The sequence below is a fragment of the Carcharhinus amblyrhynchos genome, unplaced genomic scaffold (assembly GCF_965287045.1).
Source record: "Carcharhinus amblyrhynchos unplaced genomic scaffold, sCarAmb.v2.hapA scaffold_626, whole genome shotgun sequence".
NCBI lineage: Eukaryota > Metazoa > Chordata > Chondrichthyes > Carcharhiniformes > Carcharhinidae > Carcharhinus > Carcharhinus amblyrhynchos.
The window spans coordinates 10,450-36,652 of NW_027650366.1; the positions used below are offsets into that span (position 1 = coordinate 10,450).

At 49.7% G+C, this 26,203-nt stretch overlaps 1 protein-coding gene across 1 annotated transcript in view; it reads left to right on the forward strand.

The window, feature by feature from the left end:
• Positions 1-239: 239 nt before the first annotated feature.
• LOC145339713 (G protein-coupled receptor kinase 5-like) overlaps positions 240-26,203 on the forward strand; it is a 35,455-nt gene continuing 9,491 nt past the window's right edge. The window contains exons 1-9 of the mRNA XM_080184232.1: positions 240-312; positions 4,978-5,078; positions 10,851-10,943; positions 14,175-14,238; positions 15,037-15,177; positions 16,234-16,424; positions 19,162-19,199; positions 22,627-22,716; positions 25,447-25,655. Of these exons, the coding sequence (XP_080040358.1) occupies positions 4,990-5,078; positions 10,851-10,943; positions 14,175-14,238; positions 15,037-15,177; positions 16,234-16,424; positions 19,162-19,199; positions 22,627-22,716; positions 25,447-25,655 (915 nt within the window). The 5' untranslated portion in view covers positions 240-312; positions 4,978-4,989. The remainder of the gene's footprint in view (positions 313-4,977; positions 5,079-10,850; positions 10,944-14,174; positions 14,239-15,036; positions 15,178-16,233; positions 16,425-19,161; positions 19,200-22,626; positions 22,717-25,446; positions 25,656-26,203) is intronic.

Sequence of the window (26,203 nt, forward strand, 5' to 3'; positions counted from 1 at the left end):
AATTTAATAGGTTCTTGGTGCTTGTTTCCCATTGGCTGAATTGAAAAGCCTTGGTGACCCTGCTGCTTGGCCTTTCGATACAAATGGTTCATTTGTTTTGGACTTGCACTGGAAGCACGGCCCTGTAACAGGGGTGTGACTTGAGGGCCATTCGGCCCTCTGTGACGTGGAGATGATGTCTGGGGTCCACACACACTTTAACGATGGCGTGCGTTGCCGCTCTTGTCTCTCCAGGCTGAATACGAGGTGACCCCTGACGAGAAAAGGAAGGAGAAAGCGGACGAGGTCATTGGGAGATTCCTCACACTCGAGGTAAGGAACCTGTGTGTTGACGTACAAAACAATCCCAGCCAACATGGCGGAGCTTTGCCCTCTGTCCTTCTGTTCCCCCCCTCCTCCCCTCACCAGTCCCAATGGGCCTCAAACTGGGAGGAAGGGATTGGGGAATGGTTGCAAAGTTGCCTTGCGCGTTTTGGAATAGAAAATGTCCATTTGTCGGCCATTTTGTCTCTACATTAAGGCAGAACAGTCGCCCTAATCTCTCTTAGTCTCCCAACAAGTGACCCATAACTTTTGATTTGGGTTTGATTTATTATTGGTATACATTGAAAAGTGTTGGGAAGTGTAGACTCTATACTGTGAATATAGCCCAATCCATCACACAAACCAGCCTCCCATCCATTGACTCTGTCTACACTTCCCACTGTCTCGGAAAAGCAGTCAGCATAACCAAGGACCCCCACACATCCAGGACATTCTCTCTCCCACCTTCTTCCGTCGGGAAAAGGATACAAAAGTCTGAGGTCACGTACCAACCGACTCAAGAACAGCTTCTTCCCTGCTGCCGTCAGACTTTTGAATGGACCTACCTTGTATCAAGTAGATCTTTCTCCGCACCCTATCTTTGACTGTAACACTACATTCTGCACCCTGTCTTTCCTTCTCTATGAATGGTATGCTTTGTCTGGATAGCGTGCAAGAAACAATATTTTTCACTGTATGTTAATACATGTGACAATAATAAATCAAATCAAATGTTTCTTTTGCACTATACAGATAGAGCATACCACTCACAGACCACATATGGGAGAAGGAAAAGGAGAGGGTGCAGAATATAGTGTTACAGTCAGAGCTAGGGTGTAGAGAAAGGTCAGCTTGATGCAAGGTAGGTCCATTCAAAAGGGAAGAAGCTGTTCTTGAGTCGGTTGGTGCGTGACCTCAGACTTGTGTATCTTTTCCCCGACGGAAGAAGGTGGGAGAGAGAATGTCCGGGGTGCGTAGGGTCCTTGATTATGTTGGCTGCTTTGCTGAGGTAATGGGAAGTGTAGACAGAGTCAATGGATGGGAGGCTGGTTTGTGCGATGGATTGGGCTACATTCATGACCCTTTGTGGTCCTTGCGGTCTTGGGCAGAGCAGGAGCCCAGACCAAGTTATGATACAAGCAGAAAGAATGCTTTCTATGATGCAAAAGTAGGTGGGAGTTGTACGGACATGCCAAATTTCCTTAGCCTTCTGAGAAAGTTGAGGTGTTGGTGGTCTTTCCTCACGATAGTGTTGGTATTGGGGGGGTGGGGTGGGGGGGGAACCAGGACTCGTTGGTGATCTGGACCACACCCCTCACATTAAGCATTCCACCAATCAGATTGGCAGGAGGGGGGCGGGGAGCTGTTGTGCCTCATTGTGGAGACAAAATGGCTGACGCCTTGCACCCGATCCATTCTGACTGTGCCCTACCATCGTCCAAATTGGGAATTCTCTTTGGAACGTTGAGTTAGGGTCGGTCGATTGGCAGCCCTGGGCCATCTCCCCACGTGGGGAACTTGGGAGGTTAGATGTTTTACTGCCCTTTTACATTCAGCACTCGGGGACAGAGCTGGTCTCAATTCTTTACGATTTCCTCTCAAGCCTTTCCACTCGCACAACGGCTTGGGGATTGTGGTTGGTGGGCCGAGTTTGGGAGGGTTTGAGCGGCTAATTAGGCCGAGACAGAAGGGAAGCAGTGAGGAAGGGTTGTCGCTCACAATACGACAGTCACTCACCGAGGCTCAGCCGAGGGGCCCCGAGGATAACCTACGGTCGGCTGGGGCACGGTTTCAAAGGGAATCTGAAACTCTCAAATCAGCCAGCAATCCGGAGAGTAACGAGTGTGAGACAGACTGAGGATGATGTGATGCTCAGAAGGATGTGGAGAGGCAGACAGTGTGATTTTAAACGGGGCAGGAGGTGCAGACAAAGAGAGGTCATAGAATCCCTACAATGCAGAAGGAGGCCATTCAGCCCATCAAGCCTGCACTGACTATCCCACCCAGCCCCCTATCCCCACAACCACGCACGTTTACCCTCCAAATTGCCCTGACGCTTGGGTCAATTTTAGCCGATCCACCTAATCCGCACGGCTTTCGGACTCTGGGAGGAAACGGGAGCACCCGGAGGAAACCCACGCAGACACGGGGAGAATGTGCAGACGGTGACCCGAGCTGGGAATCGAACCCGGGCCCCTGGCACCGTGATAACCACTGCGCCGTCCTGCTGCCCAGACACGGCCCACGTCTTGGGGCTCATTCACACACAGTGTTTGCTCTGTAGACAGCCCCTTTCAAAACCTCAGCTTCTACAATCGAGAAGGATGTGGGGAACACCACCACCTGCAAGTTCCCCTCCAGGCCATTCACCATCCTGACTTGGCCAAGTGACAGGGCGGTGGGGTTAGCAGTGCAGGAGAGCTCCGATCTGACCTCAAACACTCAATCGTGGGTTTGGAAGGTGCTGTCTGAGGACGGGTTGCTGCAGTACACACTGCTGCTACTGAGTGTCGGTGCAGAGGGAGTGGATGTTGAAGGTGGTGGGTGGGATTCGAACTCATGTCTCCAGTTTGCCAGATGTCTCAGTTTGTTAGGCCAGTGACTTCACCACTGCACTGCTGCCCCTGTCAGTATATCAATGGGGAGATGATGGACTAGTGGTGTTATTGCGAGACTATTAATCCAGAAACTCAGCTAACGTTCTGGGGACCCGGGTTCGAATCCACACCACGGCAGATGGTGGGATTTGAATTCAATAAAAAAAAATTTGGAATTGAGAATCTGCTGATGACCATTGTTGGAAAAACCCACTGGGTCACTAACGTTAGGGAAAGAAATCGGCTGTCCTTGCCCGGTCTGGCCTACATGTGGCTCCAGAGCCACAGCAATGTGGTTGACTCTTAACTGTCCCTCAAGGGTAACTTGGGATGGGCAGTGAATGCTGGCCCAGCCAGCGATGCCCGTGTCCCACGAGCATGTGGGTGAAACGAAGGCTGGGGAATTGCTCACATCAAACGTTGTACTGTCAGTGTGTGGTGTTTCCAACAGGAAGGGAACTGGGGAAAAGTCACTGCGTCTGTGTTTTTTGTTCATATCAACCTATTGTGGGCAGCACGGTGGCACAGTGGTTAGCGCTGCTGTTTCACAGCGCCAGGGACCCGGGTTTGATTCCCAGCTTGGGGTCACTGTCTGTGTAGAATTTGCACATTCTCCCCATGTTTGCATGGGTTTCCTCCAGGTCCTCCAGTTTCTTCCCACTGTCCAAAGATGTGTAGGTTAGGTGGATTGGCCATGCTAAATGGTCCCTTAGTGTCCAAAGATGTGCGGGTTAGGTGGATTGGCCATGCTAAATTGCCCCTTAGTGTCCAAAGATGTGTAGGTTAGGTGGATTGGCCATGCTAAATCGTCCCTTAGTGTCCAAAGATGTGCGGGTTTGGTGGATTGGCCATGCTAAATTGCCCCTTAGTGTCCAAAGATGTGTAGGTTAGGTGGATTGGCCATGCTAAATTGTCCCTTAGTGTCCAAAGATGTGTAGGTTAGGTGGATTGGCCATGCTAAATTGTCCCTTAGTGTCCAAAGATGTGCGGGTTAGGTGGATTGGCCATGCTAAATTGCCCCTTAGTGTCCAAAGATGTGTAGGTTAGGTGGATTGGCCATGCTAAATTGTCCCTTAGTGTCCAAAGATGTGCGGGTTTGGTGGATTGGCCATGCTAAATTGTCCCTTAGTGTCCAAAGATGTGCGGGTTTGGTGGATTGGCCATGCTAAATTGTCCCTTAGTGTCCAAAGATGTGCGGGTTAGGTGGATTGGCCATGCTAAATTGCCCCTTAGTGTCCAAAGATGTGTAGGTTAGGTGGATTGGCCATGCTAAATTGTCCCTTAGTGTCCAAAGATGTGCGGGTTTGGTGGATTGGCCATGCTAAATTGTCCCTTAGTGTCCAAAGATGTGCGGGTTTGGTGGATTGGCCATGCTAAATTGTCCCTTAGTGTCCAAAGATGTGCGGGTTTGGTGGATTGGCCATGCTAAATTGTCCCTTAGTGTCCAAAGATGTGTAGGTTAGGTGGATTGGCCATGCTAAATTGTCCCTTAGTGTCCAAAGATGTGCGGGTTAGGTGGATTGGCCATGCTAAATTGTCCCTTAGTGTCCAAAGATGTGTAGGTTAGGTGGATTGGCCATGCTAAATTGTCCCTTAGTGTCCAAAGATGTGCGGGTTAGGTGGATTGGCCATGCTAAATTGCCCCTTAGTGTCCAAAGATGTGTAGGTTAGGTGGATTGGCCATGCTAAATTGTCCCTTAGTGTCCAAAGATGTGCGGGTTTGGTGGATTGGCCATGCTAAATTGCACCTTGGTGTCCAACGATGTGCAGGTTAGATGGATTGGCCGTGCTAAATTGCGCCTTGGTGTCCAAAGATGTGCAGGTTAGGTGGATTGGTCATGCTAAGTTGCCCCTTGGTGTCCAAAGATATGTGGGTTAGGGGGATTGGCCGTGCTAAGTTGCCCCTTAGACTCAAGGGGATTAGCAGGGTAAATGTATGGTGTTATGGTGATAGGGCCTGGGTGGGAAAGTGGCCGGTGCAGGTTTGATGGGCCGAATGGCACTGCAGGGATTCTATGATTGTGCAATCTTAGATAATCTCTGCCCTCCAACTACTTTTCCGTCTCTCTCCTCACAGTCCCCCGAGTACATGCCAGAGATCAGTGATCTCCACATCAAACAGTGCATCGAGAATCTGGGAAAGAATCCCAGCAAAGACCTCTTCAGTGACTGCTTAAAGTGAGTAACCGGTCAGGGGGTAGTCCTGACGAAAGGTGGTGTGACCACAAAATGGTGCCTGTTCCTGGCACTCTGTGTGTTTTGGCCATTTATTCTTGGCTGGCTGGCTTCTCCTCGAGTTGTCAATCCGACATGGCTTTTCTCTTTTGGGGAGCGAAAGCTCTTCAATCTCCCCGTTACCCACCATCACCGGGCCTAGCACAGCCTGCCGTGCTAGGCCGGATGGTCAAGTGCTGTGTGTTGGCTTTGGCAGGACTGAGCGGGGGACAGGCCTCCTGGCCTTGGCTCAAAGATTGGCCAATGATGTGATGCAGTTTAACACTTCTGCCCGGTACCTCAGAGCGCCCTGCACTGCTGGTGGTCCCGTTCCTGTGGATGGGACCTTAGACTGAGGCCCTATTTGCAATGAAGTTACTGTGAAAATCCCCCCAAGCTGCCACATTGCGGTGCCTGTCCAGGGTTACACTGAGGGAGAATTTAGTACCGAACCAGCACGTCTTTCAGACTGTGACAGGAAACTGGAGCACCCGGAGGAAACCCACGCAGACACGGGGAGAATGTGCAGACTCCACACAGACAGTGACCCGAGCCGGGAATCAAACCCGGGTTCCTGGCGCTGTGAGGCAGCAGTGCTCACCCACTGTGCCACCCCTGGTTACAAGTGTACAAGATTCTGTGGCAGTCGTCAAACAAGGAGCTTTGGGTTACTTGTCAGAATCACAGAATAGTACAGAGCAGAAGAGGCCCTTCAGCCCATCGAGTTTGCACCAATGTATGAAATGCCCTGACCTGCCCACCTAATCCCACTTGCCAGCATTTGGCCCATTGCCCTGAATGTTATGATGTGCCAAGTACTCATCCAGGTACTTTTTAAAGGATGTGGGGCATCCTCCCTCCACCATCCTCCCAGGCAGCGCATTCCAGACCCTCACCACCCTCTGGGTAAAAAAGCTTTTCCTCAAATCCCCCCTAAATCTCCAACCCCTCACTTTTAACTTGTGTCTCCTCGTAACTAACCCTTAACTAAGGGGATCAGCTGCTCCCTATCCACTCTGTCCATGTCCCTCATAATCTTGAACACCTCAATCATTTTGCCCCTCAGTCTGCTCTGCTCCAGAGAAAACAACCCAAGCCTATCCAACCTCTCTTCAGGACTGAAACGGTCCATCCCAGGCAGCATCCTGGTAAATCTCCTCTGCACCCGTCCAGTGCCATCACATCCTTCCTATAATGTGGTGACCAGAACTGTACACAGTACTCCAGCTGTGGCCTCACCAAAGTTCTATCCAACTCCAACACAACCTCTCTGCTTTTGTAATCTATACCCTGATTGATAAAGATGAGTGTGCTGTATGCGTTTTTCACCATCCTATTCACCTGCCTTTACGCCATCAGACATCTGTAATCAAACTCGTCAAGATCCCTTTGTTGCACAGAACTTCCCATAGGAAGTATCATAGGATACTTCCTTGTCAAATTACTCTTTCCAAAGTGTACCACCTCACACTTTTCAGGGTTAAATTCCATCTGCCACTTATCCGTCCATTTGACCATCTCATCTATATCTTCCTGTAACCCAAGACATTCAACCTCACTGTTGACCATCCGACCAATTTTTGTGTCATCGGCAAACTTACTGATCCCACCCTCCCCCATCTACTTGACTCGGTTAATAAGTACAAGTAATGTGCACCCCATAGGACAAATGGCCCAGGCCATTCAGCCCATCCTATCCCTGTCAGCCCTTCTGCTGTCCCTGAGAGCCTGTTCCTGGCTTCACGCTGAGTGGCCTGCTGCCTGCTTAATTATTCATGAGTCTTGAGTCCCCCATGAAGTGCCCACATGCCCTGTGTCACTTACCCCTCCCTCTGAATCCATAAGAACATAAGAAATAGGAGCAGGAGTAGGCCATCTCGCCCTTTGAGCCTGCCCCGCCATTCAATAAGATCATGGCTGATCTGATAGTCGTTCAGTTCCACTTACCCGCCTGCTTCCCATAACCCTTCATTCCCTTATCAATCAGAAACCTACCTACCCGTGAGTTAAACACGTCTAACAAGGTAGCTTCCCCCGCTTTAATGGGCAGAGAATTCCAGAGATTCACCGCCCACTGAGAGAAGAAGTTCCTCCTCAACTCTCTTCTAAATTGACTCCCCCTGATTTTGAGGCTGTGCCCTCTAGTCCTGCTATCCTTTCTAAGTGGAAAGAATCTCTCTACCTCTACCCTATCCATCCCCTTCATTATCTTAGATCTTTCTATAAGATCCCCCCTCAGCTTCTAAACTCCAACAGATACAGACCCAGTCTATTCAATCTCATCTCCGGTATCAGCCTGGTGAACCTTCCTTGTACTCCCTCCAAGGCCAATATATCCTTTCGGAAATAAGGGGACCAAAACTGCACACAGTACTCCAGCTGCGGCCTCACCAGTGCCCTGTACAGTTGCAGCAAGACCTCCCTGCTTTTATATTCAATCCCCCTCGCTATAAAGGCCAGCATCCCATTCGCCTTCCTGACCACCTGCTGCACCTGCAGGCTGGGTTTTTGCGATTCATGCACAAGGACCCCCAGATCGTTGCAATCCGTGCAAAGTCAAACACCCCAGTTTAATGTTAAGCTTTCTCGTGGCCACTCCCTGAGAAATACACTGTCTGATTCCTATTTGAATGTGGTCACACGGTGTGTTTTCCCCCGCCAGCTCCGTGACATTTGTGTACTTGGGAGTACGAAACTCGAAGGAAGTAGAAATTGTTCCAATTCTCTGAAATTTGGTGTTCTTGTACTTGTCCTGATGAGTGCAAGATGAAAAACTTTGGCAGCACGCCTCCCTTTTCGGCAACAATTCATCAGTGTGGACACGGTGGCACAGCGGTTAGCGCTGCTGCCTCTCAGCGCCACAGACCCTGGTTCCAATCCGGCCTTGGGTCACTGTCTGTGCGGAGTCTGCAAAATTAGACCATAAGACATAGGAGCAGAATTAGGCCACTCGGCCCATCAAGTCTGCTACACCATTCAATCATGGCTGATATTTTTCTCATCTCCATTCTCCTGCCTTTTCCCCATAACCCCTGATCCCCTTAATCAAAAACCTATCTATCTCTGTCTTAAAGACACTCAACGACCTGCATGTTTCAGACCTCAACGATCTGCGTGGGATTCCTCCGGGTGCTCCAGTTTCCTTCCACAGTTCACAGATGAATAGGTTAGGTGGATTGGCCATGCTAAATTGCCCCCTAGTGTCCAAAGATGTGCAGGTTAGGTGGATTGGCCATGCTAAATTGCCACTCAGTGTCCAAAGATGTGTAGGTTAGATGGATTGGCCATGCTAAATTGTCCCTTAGTGTCCAAAGATGTGCAGGTTAGGTGGATTGGCCATGCTAAATTGCCCCTCAGTGTCCAAAGATGTGCAGGTTAGGGGGATTGGCCATGCTAAATTGTCCCTTACTGTCCAAAGATGTGCAGGTTAGGTGGATTGGCCATGCTAAATTGCCCCTTAGTGTCCAAAGATGTGTAGGTTAGGTGTATTGGCCATGCTAAATTGCCCCCTAGTGTCCAAAGATGTGTAGGTTAGGTGGATTGGCCATGGTAAATTGTCCCCAAGTGTCCAAAGATGTGTGGATTCGGTGGATTGGCCATGCTAAATTATCCCTTGGTGTCCAAAGATGTGCAGGTTCGGTGGATTGGCCATGCTAAATTGTCCCTTAGTGTCCAAAGATGTGCAGGTTAGGTGGATTGGCCATGCTAAATTGCCCCCTAGTGTCCAAAGATGTGCAGGTTAGGTGGATTGGCCATGCTAAATTGCCCCCTAGTGTCCAAAGATGTAAGGTTAGGGGGATTGGCCATGCTAAATTGCCCCTTAGTGTCCAAAGATGTGTAGGTTAGGTGGATTGGCCATGCTAAATTGTCCCTTAGTGTCCAAAGATGTGCAGGTTAGGTGGATTGGCCATGCTAAATTGTCCCTTAGTGTCCAAAGATGTGCAGGTTAGGTGGATTGGCCATGCTAAATTGTCCCTTAGTGTCCAAAGATGTGCAGGTTAGGTGGATTGGCCATGCTAAATTGTCCGTTAGTCTCCAAAGATGTGTGGGTTAGGTGGATTGGCCATGCTAAATTGTCCCTTAGTGTCCAAAGATGTGCAGGTTAGGGGGATTGGCCATGCTAAATTGTCCGTTAGTCTCCAAAGATGTGTGGGTTAGGTGGATTGGCCATGCTAAATTGTCCCTTAGTGTCCAAAGATGTGCAGGTTAGGGGGATTGGCCATGCTAAATTGCCCCTTAGTGTCCAAAGATGTGTAGGTTAGGTGGATTGGTCATGCTAAATTGTCCCTTAGTGTCCAAAGATGTGCAGGTTAGGTGGATTGGCCATGCTAAATTGTCCCTTAGTGTCCAAAGATGTGCAGGTTAGGTGGATTGGCCATGTTAAATTGTCCGTTAGTCTCCAAAGATGTGTGGGTTAGGTGGATTGGCCATGCTAAATTGCCCCCTTAGTGTCCAAAGATGTGCAGGTTCGGTGGATTGGCCATGCTAAATTGCCCCTTAGTGTCCAAAGATGTGCAGGTTAGGTGGATTGGCCATGCTAAATTGTCCCTTAGTGTCCAAAGATGTGTAGGTTAGGTGGATTGGCCATGCTAAATTGTCCCTTAGTGTCCAAAGATGTGTAGGTTAGGTGGATTGGCCATGCTAAATTGTCCCTTAGTGTCCAAAGATGTGCAGGTTAGGTGGATTGGCCATGTTAAATTGTCCGTTAGTCTCCAAAGATGTGTGGGTTAGGTGGATTGGCCATGCTAAATTGCCCCCTTAGTGTCCAAAGATGTGCAGGTTCGGTGGATTGGCCATGCTAAATTGCCCCTTAGTGTCCAAAGATGTGCAGGTTAGGTGGATTGGCCATGCTAAATTGTCCCTTAGTGTCCAAAGATGTGTAGGTTAGGTGGATTGGCCATGCTAAATTGTCCCTTAGTGTCCAAAGATGTGTAGGTTAGGTGGATTGGCCATGCTAAATTGTCCCTTAGTGTCCAAAGATGTGTAGGTTAGGGGGATTGGCCATGCTAAATTGTCCCTCAGTGTCCAAAGATGTGTCGGTTAGGGGGATTGGCCATGCTAAATTGTCCCTTAGTGTCCAAAGATGTGTAGGTTAGGTGGATTGGCCATGCTAAATTGTCCCTTAGTGTCCAAAGATGTGTAGGTTAGGGGGATTGGCCATGCTAAATTGTCCCTCAGTGTCCAAAGATGTGTCGGTTAGGGGGATTGGCCATGCTAAATTGTCCCTTAGTGTCCAAAGATGTGTAGGTTAGGTGGATTGGCCATGCTAAATTGTCCCTTAGTGTCCAAAGATGTGTAGGTTAGGGGGATTGGCCATGCTAAATTGTCCCTCAGTGTCCAAAGATGTGTCGGTTAGGGGGATTGGCCATGCTAAATTGTCCCTTAGTGTCCAAAGATGTGTGGGTTAGGTGGATTGGCCATGCTAAATTGCCCCCTAGTCTTAGGGGGATTAGCATGGTAAATATATTGGATTGTGGGGATGGGGTCTGGGTGGGATAGTGCTCAGTACAGACTGGATGGGCTGAATGGCCCCCTCCTGCATTGTCGGGATTCTGTGGCTCATCACAAGCGCCCCTGCCAATGAGTCGACGTGCCAGCTGTGTCGGTGGTTTGCACTTGGGCGCTCCGGTCCTTGCCAAGCTCGGCACGGCCCGGAAACGCTCCGGAGGGCCGGCTGCTTTGGTTTTACCGTTCTCCCGGGACTAACTGTCGGCTCTTCTTTTTGTCTGGGAACAGGGCTCCTCACCAGTACCTCAGCGGGGCTCCGTTTACCGAGTACCAAGGAAGCATGTACTTTGATCGCTTCCTGCAGTGGAAGTGGCTGGAAAGGTGAGCAGGGCTGGAGGTTTGTGTGTGTGGGCTGGCGGGGGGAGGGAGGTCACCAAGGGTTCTGGGTCTGCACTCGTTGGAGCTTTGAAGGATGAGGGGGGAGATCTTACTGAAATTGACAGGGTACTGCGAGGATAGAGTGGACAAGATGTTTCCATGGTAGGAAAAACTAGAACCAGAGGGCACAACCTCAGGCTAAAGGGACGGTCCTTTAAAACAGAGATGAGGAGGGATTTCTTCAGCCAGAGAGTGGTGAATCTGTGGAACTCTTTGCCCCAGAAGGCTGTGGAGGCCGGGTCATTGAGTGTCTTTAAGACAGAGATAGATCGGTTCTTGGTTAATAAGGGAATCAGGGGAAAAGGCAGGAGACTGGGGATGAGAAAAATATCAGCAATGATTGAATGGCGAAGCAGACCCGATGGGCTGAGTGGCCTAATTCTGCTCCTGTGCCTTCTGGTAAGGGGGTGGGGGGAGGTTCAGTAGAGGTGTGCAGGGGGAAGTGTTTTTACACAGAGGGTGGATGGGGGGGGTTTGGTTCTGTGGGGGCACGGTGGTTAGCACTGCTGCTTCACAGCACCAGGGACCCGGGTTCGATTCCCGGCTCGGGTCACTGTCTGTGTGGAGTCTGCACGTTCTCCCCGTGTCTGCGTGGGTTTCCTCCAAAGACGTGCTGGTCCGGTGCGAGACTCTCCCTCAGTGTCACCCGAACAGGAGTGTGGCGACCGGGGGATTTTCACAGGAACTTCATTGCGGTGTTAATGTAAGCTTACCTGTGACGAAGAAATAAACTTTAACTTTGAATGCATTGCCAAGTTGAGGCACACACATTAGTGACATTTAAAACTTCACTGGTTGGTCTGGAAAGGACAGTGTGATCCGTGCAGACTCGATGGGCCGAAGGGCCTGTTCCTGTGCTATAATGTTCTTGTGGTTTGATGCCTGAGTTATCAAAGTAGAGAAGTTAGGGTATCAGAAACTCAAAGAGGTTGTGATTTGATTTATTATTGTCACACGTATTGGGCTATCAGTGTGCGGTTATCCACTGTGGCAGCAATGATAAGAAGGCAGATGATTATTTGAATGGGTGTAAATTGAGAGAGGCAGATACTCAGCGAGACCTTGGAGTCCTTGTGCATCAGTTGCTGAAAATATGGTACGGGTGCAGCAGGCAGCAAGAGGACAAGTGGGGTGGCACAGTGGTTAGCACTGCTGCCTCAAAGTGCCAGGGACCCGAGTTCAATCCCCGGCCTCGGGTCACTGTCTGTGCCAAATTTGCACATTCTCCCCATGTCCACGTGGGCTTCTTCCAGCCACTCCAGTTTCCTCCCAAAGGTGGGTAGGTTAGGTGGATTTACCATGCTAAATTGCCCCTTAGTGTCAGGGGCACTAGCCTTGGGTAAATGCACAGAGTTATGGGGATAGGGCCTGGGTGGGATTGTGGTCAGTGCAGACTCGATGGGCTGAATGGCCTCCTTCTGCACTGGATGATTCTATGATTCTGTGATACTCGATGAGACCTTGGAGTCCTCGTGCATCAGTCGCTGGAAGTGGGCGTGCGGGTTCAGCAGGCAGTAAAGAAGGCAAATGGTATGTTGGCCTTCATAGCGAGTGGGTTTGAGTATAGGACTGGGGATGTTTTGCTGCAACTCCATAGGGCATTGGTGAGACCACACCTGGAGTATTGTGTGCAGTTTTGGTCTCCTTATCTGAGGAAGGATGCCCTTGCTGTAGAGGGAGTACAGCGAAGGTTTACCAGGCTGATTGCTGGGATGGCAGGTCTGTCATATGAGGAGAGACTGAGTGGGTTAGGATTATATTCACTGGAGTTTAGAAGAGTGAGAGGGGATCTCATAGAAACTTATAAAATTCTAACCGGGGTTAGACAGGGTAGATTCAGAAAGAATGTTCCCCATGGTGGGGGGAGTCCAGAACTAGGGGGTCATAGTTTGAGGATAAGGGGTAAACCTTTTAGAACTGAGGGGAGGAGAAATTTCTTCACCCAGAGGGTGGTGAATGTGTGGAATTCACTCCCACGGAAAGTAGTGAGGCCAAATATGAGATCTCAAGAAGAAATTAGATATAGATCTTGGGGCTAAAGGGATTGAGGGGAAGGTGGGGAGTCAGGATATTGAATTTGATGATCAGCCATGATGAAGAGGAATGGTGGAGCAGGCTCCTCCTGCTTCGAGTTTCGATGTTTCTACACAGTGAGAAGTATTGTTTCTTGCCCACTATGCAGACAAAGTATACCGTTCATAGAGTGCATAGGGGAGAAGGAAAGGAGAGGGTGCAGAATCATAGAGTCATCGAGGTTTAAGCATGGAAACAGGCCCTTCGGCCCATCTTGTCCATGCCACCATTTTTCTTTGGACCCCGAAGCTAATCCCAATTGCCCGCATTTGGCAATTACCAAATGTAGTGTCACAGTCATGGCTAGGGAGGAGAGAAAGGTCACCTTAGTGCGAGGTAGGTCCATTCAAAAGTCTGACAGCAGCAGGGAAGAAGCTGTTCTTGAGTCGGTCGGTACGTGACCTCAGACTTTTGTATCTTTTTCCCGACAGAAGAAGGTGGAAGAGAGAATGTCCGGGGTGCGTGGGGTCCTTAATTACACCGAGGCAGTGGAAAGTGTGGACAGAGTCAATGGATGGGAGGCTGGTTTGACTGATGGATTGGGCTATATTCATGACCTTGTGTAGTTTCTTGCGGTCTTGGGCAGAGCAGGAGCCCACACCAAGCTGTGACACATTGATGGTACATCTGTCAAAGTTGGTGAGAGCCTTGATCTTGCCCAAGGGGTGCCATGCTGTGACAACATAAAGTTTCACAAGTAGGCTTACATTAACACTGCAATGGAGCTGCTGTGAAATTGCCCTAATTGCCACACTCCAGCTCCTGTTTGGGAACACGAAGGGGCAATTTAGCATGCCAGTGCACCTCACCTACACACCTTTTGAAGTGTGGGAGGAAACCAGAGCCACCAGAAGAAACCCATGCAGACACGGGGAGAATGTGCAAACTCCACACAGACAGTGACCCGAGCCGGGAATGGAACCCGAGTCGCTGTGAGCAGCAGTGCTAACCACCGTGCCACCCATGCCCAATAATCTTGATGGATTTGAACAGAGCTTTGATCTGAAGGGGAAAGATGAGTTTGTTCAGAAGGTGCATGTAGATTGACATCAATATGCCTTGTCTTTATCTCTCTCTCTCTCTCTCTCTCTCTTCGTTCAGGCAACCTATCACCAGAGACACGTTCAGGCAGTACCGAGTCCTGGGGAAGGGAGGCTTTGGTGAGGTGAGTGGGTTACATAGAAACTAGGAGCAGCAGGAGGCCATTCAGCCCTTCCAACCTGCTCCACCGTTCATTATGATCGCGGCCAATCATTGAATTCCATATGCTGATTTCCCCCTTCTCCCTCCATATCCCTTAATCCTCCACCTGACCTACACATCTTAGGACACTAAGGGACAATTTAGCATGGCCAATCCATCTAACCTACACATCTTAGGACACTAAGGGGCAATTTAGCATGGCCAATCCACCTAACCTGCACATCTTTGGACACTAAGGGGCAATTTAGCATGGCCAATCCACCTAACCTGCACATCTTTGGACACTAAGGGACAATTTAGCATGGCCAATCCCCCTAACCTGCACATCTTAGGACACTAAGGGACAATTTAGCATGGCCAATCCATCTAACCTACACATCTTAGGACACTAAGGGGCAATTTAGCATGGCCAATCCACCTAACCTGCACATCTTTGGACACTAAGGGGCAATTTAGCATGGCCAATCCACCTAACCTGCACATCTTTGGACACTAAGGGGCAATTTAGCATGGCCAATCCACCTAACCACGTCTTTCGGACTGTGGGAGGAAACCTGAGTACGTGGGGGAAACCCACACAGACACGGGGAGAATGTGCAGACTCCACACAGACAGTGACCTGAGCTGGGAATTGAACCCGGGTCCCTGGCACTGTGAAGCAGCAGTGCTAACCCACCGTGCCGCCCCAGTTGTGACCGCTCTCTCTGTGTCTGCCTCTCCTGATGGAATTGAGGCTGACTCTGCACTTGTTCACCTCTAGGTCTGCGCCTGCCAAGTCCGGGCGACGGGGAAGATGTACGCTTGTAAAAAACTGGAGAAGAAGAGAATCAAGAAGAGGAAAGGAGAGACCATGGCCTTGAACGAGAAACAGATTTTAGAAAAAGTGAACAGCAGGTTTGTGGTAAGTGTTGAATTTGGTGATTATTGATCAACACACTCCGATCTGGGGGTTATAGGATTCTGCACAGATTGGAGTGAGAGAGTAGTGAACACTCCAATCAGTCTGAGTGTCAATGATCAGGGATCGGAGTGTGGCAGTGATCGAGATCCCCACGATCGGATCACTCACCGGCAGCTCCCGGGATTGGAATAGTGTTCAGTCCATCTCCAAGTGTCTGAGGGATAGAATCATAGAATCCCTGCAGTGCAGGAGGCCATTCAGCCCATCGAGCCTGCACCAACCACAATCCCACCCAAGCCTGTAGCCTCACATATTTACCCTGCCAATCCCCTGGCACTAAGAGCTGATTTAACAAGGCCAATCCACCTAACCTACACATCTTTGGACACTAGGGGGAAATTTAGCATGACCAATCCACCTAACCCGCACATCTTTAGACACTAAGGGGCAATTCAGCATGGCCAATCCACCTAACCTACACATCTTTGGACACTAAGGGACAATTTAGCATAGCCAATCCACCTAACCTGCACATCTTTGGACACTAAGGGACAATTTAGCATGGCCAATCCACCTAACCTGCGCATCTTTGGACACTAAGGGACAATTTAGCATGGCCAGTCCATCTAATCTGCACATCATTGGACACTAAGGGGCAATTCAGCATGGCCAATCCACCTAATCTGCACATCTTTGGACACTAAGGGACAATTTAGCATGGCCAATCCCCCTAACCTGCACATCATTGGACACTAAGGGACAATTTCGCATGGCCAGTCCATCTAATCTGCACATCATTGGACACTAAGGGACAATTTAGCGTGGCCAGTCCATCTAATCTGCACATCCTCAGAGTGTGGGAGGAAACCGGAGCACCTGGAGGAAACCCACGCAGACATGGGGAGAACGTGCAGACTGGGCACAGACAGTGACCCGAGCCGGGAATCAAACCCCGGTCCCTGACACTGAGAAGCAGCAGTGCTAACCCACTGTGCCACCCCATGTATGTTCCACCTGTGGTCACCCAGCCCATTCACCAGAGCTTCCCTTCCCCAGGTGAGCTTGGCGTATGCCTACGAGACGAAAGATGCGCTGTGCCTGGTCCTCACCATCATGAACGGGGGTGACCTGAAATTCCACATCTACAGCCTGGGAAACCCCGGCTTCGAGAAGGAGCGTGTTGTGTTCTACGCTGCTGAGATCTGTTGCGGGCTGGATCATCTCCATCGGGAGCGCATTGCTTACCGGTGAGTAAGGCCACGGACCTCGAATCCACAGTGAACCCAAGGTTAATGCAGTGTCGCTGAATCAACAGGGGCCAGTCAGTCCTCAAACACTCCTATCTGATCGACTCAATCCTACCGACCTACTGTAGCCAGCATTAGTGGACAACGTGCCCCTGTCTACATCAATGGGGACCAAGTAGAAAGGGTCAAGAACTTCAGGCTTTTACATGTCCAGATCACCAACATGGATTTCCCCTAGTTCGTCCCCCTGATGCTAAGGGACAATTTAGCATGGCCAATCTACCTAACCCCAGCACGTCTTCTGGACTGTGGGAGGAAACCCACGCAGATACAGGGAGAGCATGCAGACTCTGCCCAGGCAGTGATCCACCTCGGGAATCGAACCCAGGTCATTGAATCATAGAAGCCTACAGTGCAGGAAGAGGCCCTTCAGCCCATCGAGTCTGCACCGAACACCATCCCACCCCCGTATCCCTACATATTATACCCACTAATCCCTCTAACCTACACATCCCTGGACACTAAGGGGCAATTTTAGCACGGCCAATCAACCTAACCCGCACATCTTCAGACTGTGGGAGGAAACTGGAGCACCCGGAGGAAACCCACGCAGACACGAGGAGAATGTGCAAACTCCACACAGACAGTGATCCACACTGGGAATCGAACCCAGGACCCTGGCACTGTGAGGCAGCAGTGCTATCCACTGTGCCACCCCTTGATGGTTTGAGTTGTAAGGAGAGGTGGGACCTCGGGGTCCTTGTGCATGAGTCGCAAAAACCCAGCTTGCAGGTGCAGCAGGTGGTCAGGAAGGCAAATGGGATGCTGGCCTTCATCGCGAGGGGGATTGAATATAAAAGTAGGGAGGTCTTGCTGCAGCTGTATAGGGCATTGGTGAGGCCGCAGCTGGAGTACTGTGTGCAGTTTTGGGCGCCGCACCTGCGCAAGGATATTTTGGCCTTGGAGGGAGTGCAGAGGAGGTTTACTAGGCTGATACCGGAGTTGAGGGGGTTGAGCTATGAGGAGAGGCTGAATAAACTAGGCTTGTACTCGTTAGAGTTTAGAAGAATGAGGGGAGATCTCATTGAGACGTATAAGATGATGAATGGGATGGATAGGATAGAGGTGGAGAGACTCTTCCCGCTCAAAAAAGACAGTGGGACTAGGGGGCACAGCCTCAAGATAAAAGGGGGGCGGTTTAGAATGGAGTTGAGGAGGAACTTCTTGACTCAAAGGGTGGTGAATCTCTGGAATTCTCTGCCCGTTGAAGTGGTGGAGGCTACCTCGCTAAATATTTTTAAGACGCGGGTTGATGGGTTTTTGATAAGAGAGGGGATTAAGGGTTATGGGGAGAGGGCGGGAAAGTGGAACTGAGCCACGACAGATCAGCCATGATCTTATTGAATGGCGGGGCAGGCTCGAAGGGCCAGATGGCCTACTCCTGCTCCTATTTCTTATGTTCTTATGTTCTTATGTTTTCTCTCTGGAGTGTAGGAGGCTGAGGGGTGATCTTATAGAGGTCTATAAAATAATGAGGGGCACAGATCAGCTAGATAGTCAATATCTTTTCCCAAAGGTAGGGGAGTCTAAAACTAGAGGGCACAGGTTTAAGGTGAGAGGGGAGAGATACAAAAGGGTCCAGAGGGCCAATTTTTACACGCACAAAGGATGATGAGTGTCTGGAACGAGCTGCCAGAGGTTGTAGTAGAGGTGGGTACAATTTTATCTTTTAGAAAGCATTTAGACAGTTACATGGGTAAGATGGGTATAGAGGGATATGGGCCAAATGTGAGTAGTTGGGACTAGCTGAGGGGTAAAAACTGGGTGGCATGGGCAAGTTGGGCCGAAGGGCCTGTTTCCATGCTGTAAGCCTCTGACTATCCGACACGAGAACAATGCCAAATAGACAGCAGCTTCTTCATTGTTGACATTTGACAACAGGATTATCTGCATTCCTCCAAGGTCACTGCCCTTGCGAAACACACATGTAATCACTCAATTGACGGTAAACTTTAAACAACTCGAGTATCAGTGGTTCGCACTGCTGCCTCACAGTGTCAGGGACCCGGGTTCAAATCCCAGCTTGGGTCACTCTGCACATTCTCCCCATGTCTGCGTGGGTTTCCTCCGGTGCTCCGGTTTCCTCCCACAGTCCAAAAGACGTGCTGGTTAGTCACTAAGTTCTCCCTCAGTGTAACCCGAACACGTGCTGGAGTGTGGCGACTAGGGGATTTTCACAGCAACTTCATTACAGTGTTAATGTAAGCCTTACTTGTGATACTAATAAATAAACTTTAAAACCTCAACTTTAAAACTTTAAAAACTTTCAACTTTTTAAACTTTATTGCTGAAAGAAAGAGACATTCTGTTGAAGCTTTTCATCTTGCACTCAGCAGGACAGGTGCAAGAATATCGGATTTCAAAGGGAGAACAATTAGTGCTGCACAACGACAGGGTCCTGACTGCAGCGCAGGTGGTTTCTCTCTTGGAAATTGAGTGTTCTTGCATCTGATCTGATGAGTGCAGGATGAAAAACTTCAGTAGCATTTCTCTTTCAGGAATTTAGTCGTTACGTAATTGGAATAGGGAGGCTGCAGAAGCAGTCCAATTGTCGATAATCTCAGAGGGAGGTATGCTGGAGGATACACTTCCGAAACAGCGCAGAGAGACACACGTACACACGCACTCATGTTGCTCCTTTCTCTTCTCCCCCACCTCCCCCCCCTCCCCTCCACAGTGACCTGAAACCAGAAAATATTCTTCTCGATGACAATGGTGAGTGAAATTTTCCTCAATGAAAGTACGATCTCTTCCTCAGGGCTTTTTTTGTTAATATTCAATCAGGGGGGATGGGTGTCGCTGGCTGGGCCACCATTTATTGCCCGTCCCTAGTTGCCCCTTGGGAAGGTGGTGGTGAGCCGCCATCTTGAATCGCTGCTGCGGGTTGACCCGCAATGCCGCTAGGGAGGGAATTCCAGGATTTTGACCCAGCGACAGTGAAGGAACGGCCGATATATTCCCAAGTCGGGATGGCGAGGGGCTGGGAGGGGAACTTACAGGTGGTGGTGTTCCCCGTGTGTCTCCTGCCCTTGTCCTTCGAGATGGTAGAGGTCGTGGGTTTGGAAGGTGCTGTCAAAGGATGAGTTGCTGCAGTGCATCTTGTAGATGGTACACATGGCTGCCACTGAGCGTGGATAGTGGAGGGAGTGAATGTTTGTGGATGGGGGGGTCAATCAAGCGGGGCTGCTTTGTCCTGGATGGTGTCGAGGTTCTTGAGTGTTGTTGGAGCTGCCCCCATCCAGGCAAGTGGGGAGTATTCCATCACACTCCTGACTTGTGCCTTGTAGATGGTGGACAGGCTCTGGGGGGAGTTATTCTCTGCACTCTCCCACTCCTGACCATTCTGGTCGCAAAATTTTAAGGTATAAAAGGACAAGTTTTCCTTTTCTTTGTGAAGACAAAGAGTCGGAATAAAAGGGTCATCTTCAAAATGGCCGCTGAACACCTCCCGTTATCGTCATAACAGTAACTTCCTGTTATTGGCTTCCAGCGGAGAGTTGGCCATTTTATCTGCCATCCCAGAATTCCTGGTGGATTGCATTTGATTGGCGCAGAAATAGAATGCCCTGCATTGCAGACGAAGCTCTCCTTCAACTATCTCCATCTCCTGGAGTCGAGCTAAAGCCCCTTTCAAACAGGCCCAAATTTGAGGCTTTATAGAACCTTGGTCAGGCCACACTTGGAATATAGTGTTCAGTTCTGGTCACCACACTACCAGAAGGATGTGGAGGCTTTGGACAATCATAGAATTCCTACAGTGCAGAAGGAGACCATTCGGCCCATTGAGTCTGCACTGACCACAATCCCAACGAGGCCCTATCCCCCATAACCCCACATACTTACCCTGCCAATTCCCCTGACACTCGGGATCAATTTAGCATAGCCAATCCCTCTAACCCGTACATCTTTGGAGTGTGGGAGGAAAGCGGAGCACCCAGAGGAAACCCATGCAGACACGGAGAGAACGTGCAGAGTCCACACAGACCATGATCCAAGGCCGGGATTGAACTCGGGTCCCTGGCGCTGTGAGGCAGCAGTGCTAACCACTGTGTTGCTCTGAGAGGGTACAGGAAAGATTACCGGGATGCTGCCTAGTACGGGGGGCATTAGCTATGAGGAGAGGTTGGAGAAACTGGGATTGTTCTCACTGGAACGATGGAGGTTGAGGGGCGACCTGATAGAAGTCTACAAGATTATGAGGGGCATGGACAGAGTGGATAGTCAGAAGCTTTTTCCCCAGGATGGAAGAGTCAATTCCTCGTGGGCAAGGTTTAAGGTGCGAGGGACACAGGTTTACAGGGGATGTACGAGGCAGGTTTTTTTCCACAGAGGGTGGTGGGTGCCTGGAATCGCTGCTGGGGGAGGGAGTGGAAGCGGATACCATAGTGAGTTTTAAGGGGTGTCTGGACAAATCCATGAATAGGTTGGGAATGGAGGGATATGGTCCCCGGAAGGGTAGGGGGTTTAGTTCAGAGGGCAGCATGGTCAGTACAGGTTTGGAGGGCCGAAGGGCCTGTTCCTGTGCTGGAATTTTCCTTGTTCCTGTAGATTTTTATTGAAGTTGATTTCCCAGGGTGGGATTTGAACCAGGGCATCTCCCTGGCTGGGTCTCTGGATTACCAGTCCAGTGACAATATCACTGTGCCATCACTAACTTCTCTTAGTGCCACTTAAAATGGGTGGGCCTTCGAGACTCCACCATTCTCAGTAATGGCCGTGTGAGGGAGTTTTAAACGATATCCTCCATACCCATTCCTTTTCCCCTTTCTTCCCTCGCTCCCTGGAGAATGTCCAAGTTCCACACTCCAGCATGGTCACTTCGACATCCAGGATATCGACTCCAGATCCTCCAATTACAGGTCACCATCTCCCACCCTTCCACCGGCACAGTGGGTTAGCACTGCTGCCTCACAGGGCCAGGGACCCAGGATCGATTCCCGGCTCGGGTCACTGTCTGTGTAGAGTCTGCACATTCTCCCCGTGGCTGCCTGGGTTTCCTCCGGGTGCTCCAGTTTCCTCCCACAATCCAAACATGTGGGTCCCTTCATGTCCAAAAATGTGTCGGTTGGGCGGATTGACCATTGTAAATTACCCCAACGATGTGTAGGTTAGGTGGATTGGCCATGCTAAATTGTCCCTTAGTGTCCAAAGATGTGCAGGTTAGGTGGATTGGCCATGCTAAATTGCCCCTTAGTGTCTAAAGATGTGTAGGTTAGGTGGATTGGCCATGCTAAATTGCCCCTTAGTGTCCAAAGATGTGTAGGTTAGGTGGATTGGCCATGCTAAATTGTCCCTTAGTGTCCAAAGATGTGCGGGTTAGGTGGATTGGCCATGCTAAATTGCCCCTTAGTGTCTAAAGATGTGTAGGTTAGGTGGATTGGCCATGCTAAATTGCCCCTTAGTGTCCAAAGATGTGTAGGTTAGATGGATTGGCCATGCTAAATTGTCCCTTAGTGTCCAAAGATGTGCGGGTTAGGTGGATTGGCCATGCTAAATTGCCCCTTAGTGTCTAAAGATGTGCAGGTTAGGTGGATTGGCCATGCTAAATTGTCCCTTAGTGTCCAAAGATGTGCAGGTTAGGTGGATTGGCCATGCTAAATTGCCCCTTAGTGTCCAAAGATGTGCAGGTTAGGTGGATTGGCCATGCTAAATTGCCCCTTAGTGTCCAAAGATGTGTAGGTTAGGTGGATTGGCCATGCTAAATTGCCCCTTAGTGTCCAAAGATGTGCAGGTTAGGTGGATTGGCCATGCTAAATTGCCCCTTAGTGTCCAAAGATGTGCAGGTTAGGTGGATTGGCCATGCTAAATTGCCCCTTAGTGTCCAAAGATGTGCAGGTTAGGGGGATTGGACACTAAGGGACAATTTAGCATGGTCAAAGATGTGAGGGTTAGGTGGATTGGACACTAAGGGACAATTTAGCATGGTCAAAGATGTGAGGGTTAGGTGGATTGGCCATGATAAATTACCGAATGGCCTGCTCCTGTTGTTAATTTCTCTGTTTCTATGATGATATGGTTGAATGTTTCCAATCAGGCTGTGATTTAATTGGAACGGATTGGGATTTCGCACTGTGGACTGTGCCCCAATCCCATGGACATCAAATCACCGTGTGTGTGTGTGTTTGTGTTGATGTTGGAACAGGACACATTCGCTTGTCGGATTTGGGATTGGCAGTGATGATATCAGAGGGGGAGAGTATCCGTGGTCGAGTGGGAACGGTTGGATACATGGGTGAGTAAGACCTCTCCCCCCACCCTGGTTAGCTGCACACACCTCTGCGAGACAGAGTATCTGAAGTCATCTGCTCATTGCTGGTTTCCCAAGCGGGCACATTCCTCTGCGCAGAGGTTCTTCGCTGACCCTCGGCATTTTCATCTTTCGATTAAAACATTTGCCGTTGGCTCAACAGATTCCCCTCGGGATGGGCGCAAAGTGACTTCAAAGGGGGTTAAGACCTGACACTGCCTCGGGGTCTAAACATTCGCACTTGAACTGTGGGCAAATGTACGGAAGCAAATCAAAACTCTAGTTCTCTTCAATATCTTGATTTTAAAGCGAGGGTTATTAGGCCTGAGTGATCGGGAGAGGATGGCCAGGCTAGAACTTTATTCCTTGGAACGGAGGAGAATGAGGGGGGGGGGTGTGGGGGTGTCCTTTCTTGAGGTGTATAAAACCATCAGCGCCATGGGTGGGATGAAATCGCACAGTCTTTTCCCCCCGAGACAAAGGAATAGAAAATTTGTGGGAGTGTGGGATGAGCTGCCAGAGGAAGTGGTAAATGTGGGCTCACTTTTAATATTGAAGAAAACTTGGACAGGTACACGGGTGAGAGGGGTGTGGAGGGATAGGGTCCAGGCGCACGTCAGTGGGACGAGGCAGAAAAATGGTTCGGCACAGACAAGAAGGGCCAAATGGCCTGTTTCATAAGAAGTAGGAGCAGGAGTAGGCCATCCAGCCCTTCGAGCCTGCCCCGCCATTCAATAAGATCATGGCTGATCTGTCGTGGCTCAGTTCCACCTTCCCGCCCTCTCTCCATAACCCTTAAAAGCGTTAAGTTTCTGTTGTGTAGTGTTCGATAGGTTAAAGGTGAGAGGGAAAAGGAGGCCTCGAGGGGCAACTTCTTCACACACAGGGTGGTGCGGAGATGGAATGAGCTGCCAGAGAAAGGGGGTACAATGGTAACATTCCAAAAGCAGTTGGGTAAGTACATGGATGGGCCAAACACGGGCAATTGGGACTAGCTGGGAAAGCACCAGGGTTAGCACGGGTTGGTTGGGCTGAAGGGCCTGTTTCCGTGCTGTGTTACTGTCTGACTCTTCAACCTTGCCTCCTCTCCTGCATCAATCTCCCACCCGAGTAAATTTAGCCTCAGGCTTTTGGTGCCACTAGGCCCAAACTGTGATGGGCAGGGTGGGGGGGGGATAAAAATTCAATTCAATTTCTCTCGGGTGTTGAGTTCCAATTCAGGAGGCGTTCCGGGAGCGAGAACTCGGAGATGGTAAACTCAGGATTGGGAATTGAGGGTGGACAGGAAGACAGAAACTAGAAACGCACAGATATGAGTGTTAACGGATGGAGGGGAGGAGTGAATCCACAGAGGCATTGGAAAATGGAGCTGTAAGTTTTGTATTTGAGGTGTGCCGGTGATCACGGAGCGAAGGGACTCCAGCACAAGGAGGGAGCAGAGATTTCCACAGGTCAAGTTCTGCGTAGGGTTTTCAGAAGGCCGCAATGATTAACCTTTCACGGAATAATGTTGGAACATTAAGATGGATAAATCTTTTTGGTCATGACATTAAGAGACCTGGAAACGATTCATCTGACCTGGAACAGGAGAGAGAATTGTTATGAAGGGGAGGTCGATCGCTTCTCTGAGAACCAACACTCAACCATTCAAAGGCAAATACCTCCCTTAGTCATAGAACATAGAACAGTACAGGCCCTTCGGCCCTCGATGTTGTGCCGAGCTATGTCCGAATTCAAGATCAAGCGACCCCACCCCCTAATATTCTGTTAAAGTGAGTGTGAGAAGGGGTGATATCGGCACTTCAGTAACTCCCAGTGGTTCAATCAAAATAACTCCCTGAGATTCTCTCTGCAAAAGCAACAAGTAACACTTTATTTATCGAAGTAACAGTGAACAGGTTCACTCAACTATTAACAACCCGAATAAAACACTATTCTAATGGAATCCTGTTTAGATTAATACAATTCCCACTTATTAACAAACAAAAATAGAATTTTTAGCCACTTTCCAAAATTACAGTCTGATTTTATCTTCCGGAATCTTCTGTCTTCCTTGCTGATTTCTTCTGTCTTCCCTATCAAGATGAGACTTTCTTTTAAGACATAAAAATGGCTGTTAAGCTCGCAGACACAGTGCTAGTTCTCTCTCGTGCGCTCTCTCCACAGCTGTAAGCAGAGACAGTTGATATCCAACTCTCTGACACTGGGAGCTGTCTCTTATCTCCCCCCTCCCCCGATGACATCCAAAAATCCCCACAAGAGGATCGGTTTATAGGTTACCAAAAAATCAAATTTAAATCTGATAGGCCGCTGTTACTCCAACGCTGAGTTTAAACTGATTGGGCACACTTGAAAAACAGCCTGTTGTCCTGGAAACACTACTGCCTGGCCTCGCGATATAATGTTTCACTCTGTGTACCGCATTTGTACTTGTGTCTCTTTTAAACCTCGGAGCACAGCAAAACAAAACTTCCTTTTTTAAACCGAGCCGTGCAATTTTGTAACTCTTAGCTTTTTTACAAGTTTGCAAGCGCTCACTTCGCAACACTAATTGACCAACAGGCTTTTGGGCCTAGTTCCCAGAGGCCTCCTCTCAAATTCCACTGAGCATGGCACTGACAGTTTTGGGGTGATTGGGTGCGGGATTGTGTGGCATGTCTGACTCTGCCTCCCTCTATCTTTCCTCCCCCCTCTCCCCCACCCCCACACACTCAGCTCCTGAGGTGATAAATAACGAACAGTACACAGTGAGTCCCGACTGGTGGGGCCTGGGCTGCCTGATCTACGAGATGACGGCTGGGCACTCGCCGTTCCGGGCCCGCAAAGAGAGGGTGAAGCGGGAAGAGGTGGAGAAGAGGGTGCAGGAGAAGGAGGAGGAGTACTGCGACAAGTTCACCGAGGACGCCAAGCAGATCTGCCAGATGGTGAGTGGCGGCTGTTCTGTTCTGGGTACAGGCCGGAATATCTCTGCTCTGGAAAACCACCGGTCTATTCGACCTTGAAGGGGCTTTCGGAGGACTTGTATTGGGGCAAACCTCCCTGAGCAAACAACACCATGTCCCTTCCTTTGCCCTCCAATTGGAAGGGCAGATGTTTGCATGGGGTTCCTCTGGGTGCTGTGGTTTCCCCTCTCAGTCTGAAAGACATGCACGTCCACAGAATCCCTACAGTGCAGGAGGAGGACATTCAGCCCATCGAGTCTGCACTGACCACAATCCCACCCAGATGCTATCCCCATAAACCCATGCACTTCCCATAGTTAGTCCCGCTGACGCTCGGGCAATTTAGCATGGCCAATCCACCTAACCTGCACATCTTTGGACACTAAGGGGCAATTTAGCATGGCCAATTCACCCTAACCCACACACCTTTGGACACTAAGGGGCAATTTAGCATGGCCAATCCACCTAACCTACACATCTTTGGACACTAAGGGGCAATTTAGCATGGCCAATCCACCTAACCTACACAT